Source organism: Alosa alosa, chromosome 7, assembly GCF_017589495.1.
Source record: "Alosa alosa isolate M-15738 ecotype Scorff River chromosome 7, AALO_Geno_1.1, whole genome shotgun sequence".
NCBI lineage: Eukaryota > Metazoa > Chordata > Actinopteri > Clupeiformes > Clupeidae > Alosa > Alosa alosa.
Window position 1 is genome coordinate 31,176,014 of NC_063195.1, and position 3,684 is coordinate 31,179,697.

Below are 3,684 nucleotides of genomic sequence, written 5' to 3' on the forward strand. Positions count from 1 at the left end.
AACAATACAATGTATTATTATGAATTAGCATGAGTAGGGGCACTAGATGATGGTTTAAGATGATGTCAGTGATGCATAATTCCTACTGGTAATTACTTTATTTTTTACTATGATGATTTGATATTTGATGATATGGGAATGGGTACTTTTAATAATGATATTGCTTAATTGTACCTTATATTCCCTGAAAAATGTTTATCTCAGTGCTTAGGATTATTTAACTTTTGGTACAAAAAATAACAAAGTTGTTAAGCAAGAAGCTATTGACTTGAGTGGTATAAGTTTTGGAATTGTATGTTGTAATGAGGCCACTGTCACCGCCGTCAGATTAGTGTCCACAGTCAGTTTTAAAGTCACCATCGTCAGAGGGAGTTTTATTTGTTTTAAATGAACAGGCTTACAATATGTTTCTTCAGTGCTGTTGAGTTATTAAAGTCTCCTTATAATACAATAAAATATGTTTGTTGAAGAATTCTGTCCCACGGTCCGTTTGCATGCAATTTCTGAGGCCCCCCTTCTTTAAAATGGATTCAACTATTTATACAGTTATTATTATTTTCAGAACACATACCCAGGCATATTTGCTAAAAATGTCTGTGTGTCAACGTATATTTAAAGTTATCATTCTACTTTGAGTATATACTGTAGGCATCAACCAAGTCTACTTGAAACTGTTAAAACAAAACAATTCTCTTGTAATTAACATGCATATTTTTGTGAAGTGTAAAAGAATCCGACAGATAACCAGTCGGTGACATCTTTGTCAGACAAACGTACACTTGTATCTTTAAATACAGCTTCTTTTAATCTTGTTTTATCGCCGAAAGACCCCTCACTGGATGGTGTGTATTGTAAACCACATTTAGAGGGTCCGCCATTATAACCTTTTCACCAAATAATGATTTTGAAAAAATGTATTGTCACCCACACAAACACATTTACAATGGTAAAGTATCTAAATAGTGTAAAAGCTAAATAGAAAAAACACATTTTCATTGCCATACAAATGAATGATAAAAACATCTACAGTATGTACATACAGCTGTTATATGTTGTCTATGACATGTTTTTTCAAATTTCACATACTGTTACATGATATGGTTTGTTAATGGAGGCCCCTACTGTACATACAATAGAGCAGTCTTTAGACAATGAGCTAGCAAGCATCATTTGTTTTTAAGGGCATTAACTTCACTATCGTTGGCTAGATCAAGGTGACGCATCGGGAAAAGACGCCTCTTGATCCTTTGGTATCTATCCAAGCCAACACTCCATTTGAACAATCTATCAACCTTTTTGAAAACATTACTTAAAACAAGCATGTCTTTCCATAGATACCTCACTTTAGGACCTTGTGTGAATTTCTCTACATCATTTTCTGCAGCAAACATTGCTTCAACATATGTTTCTATTCTGTAGTCCTCACTACACAGAATGAACCCCTGTATTTCAAGACAATTAGCACGAATATGGTAACATTTGGTATAGACCGAACTATTCCATGATGCTGTGAAGGTGCTATCCGAAACAGGTAGTTCAAGATCAAGATCACTCAAAATATCCCTAAACATTATCCAATCGGCAGCACAAAATGAGATGTGTAGCATCATCCAGTCTAAAAACACCAAATACGGTGAAGCCAAAACATATAGCTTCACACTGCATTCTTCTTTGTCAAAAACATAGCCTCCTAAGCGACCATCACTCAACATCCATTGGTATTCCAGAGCATTGCTCGGTGTATGATGAAAGTTTACGAATGTTTCCGGCTTTCCTCTTTTTGGTGCAAAAGTTATTTCCGGATCAAGAAATTCTTTATGAAGAAAAAAGCATATGTATTAAAAAACATATTTTAATTTTTTGAATAGTCTAACAATATAGTGAATAGGCTACTTACGTTCCAATCCTTCGGCATCGAGTTGGCCTAGTATATCTAACAAAAGAAAAGGTTTTGAAAAAACAAATTCTTTTTGTTCAAAAACAGCTGTATGTCTATGAGGGTAGGCTATTGAACATTTCGACATGCGGGCTACTCACCTTCGAAATCGTTGCTTTGTATGATTTCGTCGATACCATCTGCGGAAAAGAACATAAACTATGATCTAGGGCTTTTGTTTGGTTGTTTATTGAAACCTCTAAAAACGTTTTAAAATGTCCAAAGCGGTCATTTCCTCTCTCCCTCCAAAGCGAACGCGGATAGTGTGTGACTGGTAGGGTAAAGCAGGTTTGAAATAAAACTTACCTAATACATGGCTAGTTTCTCCGCCTACAAACACGTAAAAATCAAAACAAAAGAAAAAACATTTAGAAGGCTAACGAATAAGGCTATGTAAGAATATTCCAGAAGCAAATCATTTCATAGTCTATAGGCCTAGGCCTCAACTCACCAGGAGTGGGCGGGTTTAATAGTCTCTCCTCACTTGCAGCATGTGGGCCTACGCTATAAAAGAAGCATTCAGGTTTATATGAATGATACAGTAAATATATTAACGTAGCCTAGCTTATATGAAAAGGGGAAAGAGAACGTAAAGTCTTACCATTCGTTAATATTTGCGGGTGCCTCTTCCATCGTGCTCTGTTGGAAACAAGTCCTTTGCTGTCTTCTCTATAACATCACTAAAGATGAGGTGCTTTTATTCTCCTCCCAGGCTAAAAAGAATGCAATGACCTTTTGACATTCTTCTCTAAACTTAGACCTTACCTTAAACGTACGGTATTGTTTTACCCTGAGTTGAGACAGTGACACGCAAGCAGCCATTGAGGCAGGCGCCAGCGCGCGCGTGTGCGTGTGAGCCGGGTGTCTCGTGACTGGCGAGCTGCGTTTTTCAAAAATCAAGATAAGAGTTAAGCCTACCTAATTTCTTACATTCATTAGGGGTTGTGTATATGACCCTTGTATGAATAGGAGGCTTGCGTGCATGGTCCTTTGAATGAAAGGCTCGATAGTTCAGTTACTGTTATTTTATTTTTAAAACGCTCTCTCAAGGATGATGATCAGATAAGGTGCATTTCTTCTCTAAACTTTGACCCTAACCTTTGGGTCAAAGTTTACAGCGAGTGGAGACGCTGAGACGCAGCAAGTGATTGAAGCGCACATGTGTGCGTGTGTGTGTGTGTGTGTGTTGCTTAGGGTGTCTTTTTAAAACAAAAAAAATCAAGTCTACGGACAACACTGATGATAGAGATGAGGCAAGAACACGGATGAAGAAATAAAATAAAAGTTTATTTCATTCTTAAAAGTAAACACGTTTAAAAATCAAATGTGCAGGTGGTGATGTTGAAAAACTTTTATATTGCGTCATCTCATTTGACCTATTCGGTGGTGATAACTCGGACGATAGCGATTTCATTTCAATATCATTCATTTCATCATTTGGAGGTATAGGCGGGGAATATTGTAGACCTGTAGTTTTTACATTCAAATAGTACTCAATTTCTTGTAAGGTTTGAAACAATATAGGCAAATCTATTAGGTGAAAGGTCATTTTTCTCGGTACAACAAGATCACACTTTCTCGCGTTCATTCTTCTGAAATGAAACACGTTAATCCGAGTCACATCCTTACACATATGGATAACTAAAACATCTTTGGAGAGGCCATCGATATAAATGCTCTTTGAATAAGGTTTGTGCAAACTTTGGTTAATCATAACCTCAATCAACGCACTAAACCCACTGGATGGT

General features: G+C 36.7%; 1 protein-coding gene across 1 annotated transcript; it reads right to left on the bottom strand.

Moving 5' to 3' along the window:
• Positions 1 to 805: 805 nt before the first annotated feature.
• LOC125298076 lies at positions 806 to 2,751 on the bottom strand. Its single transcript, XM_048248733.1, has 6 exons — positions 2,538 to 2,751; positions 2,388 to 2,440; positions 2,243 to 2,266; positions 2,038 to 2,076; positions 1,898 to 1,933; positions 806 to 1,813 (listed from the first exon to the last, which is right to left on the bottom strand). Exons 1-6 carry the CDS (start codon positions 2,567 to 2,569, stop codon positions 1,167 to 1,169), a joined length of 831 nt encoding a protein of 276 aa, XP_048104690.1. The 5' UTR covers positions 2,570 to 2,751; the 3' UTR covers positions 806 to 1,166.
• Positions 2,752 to 3,684: the final 933 nt, after the last annotated feature.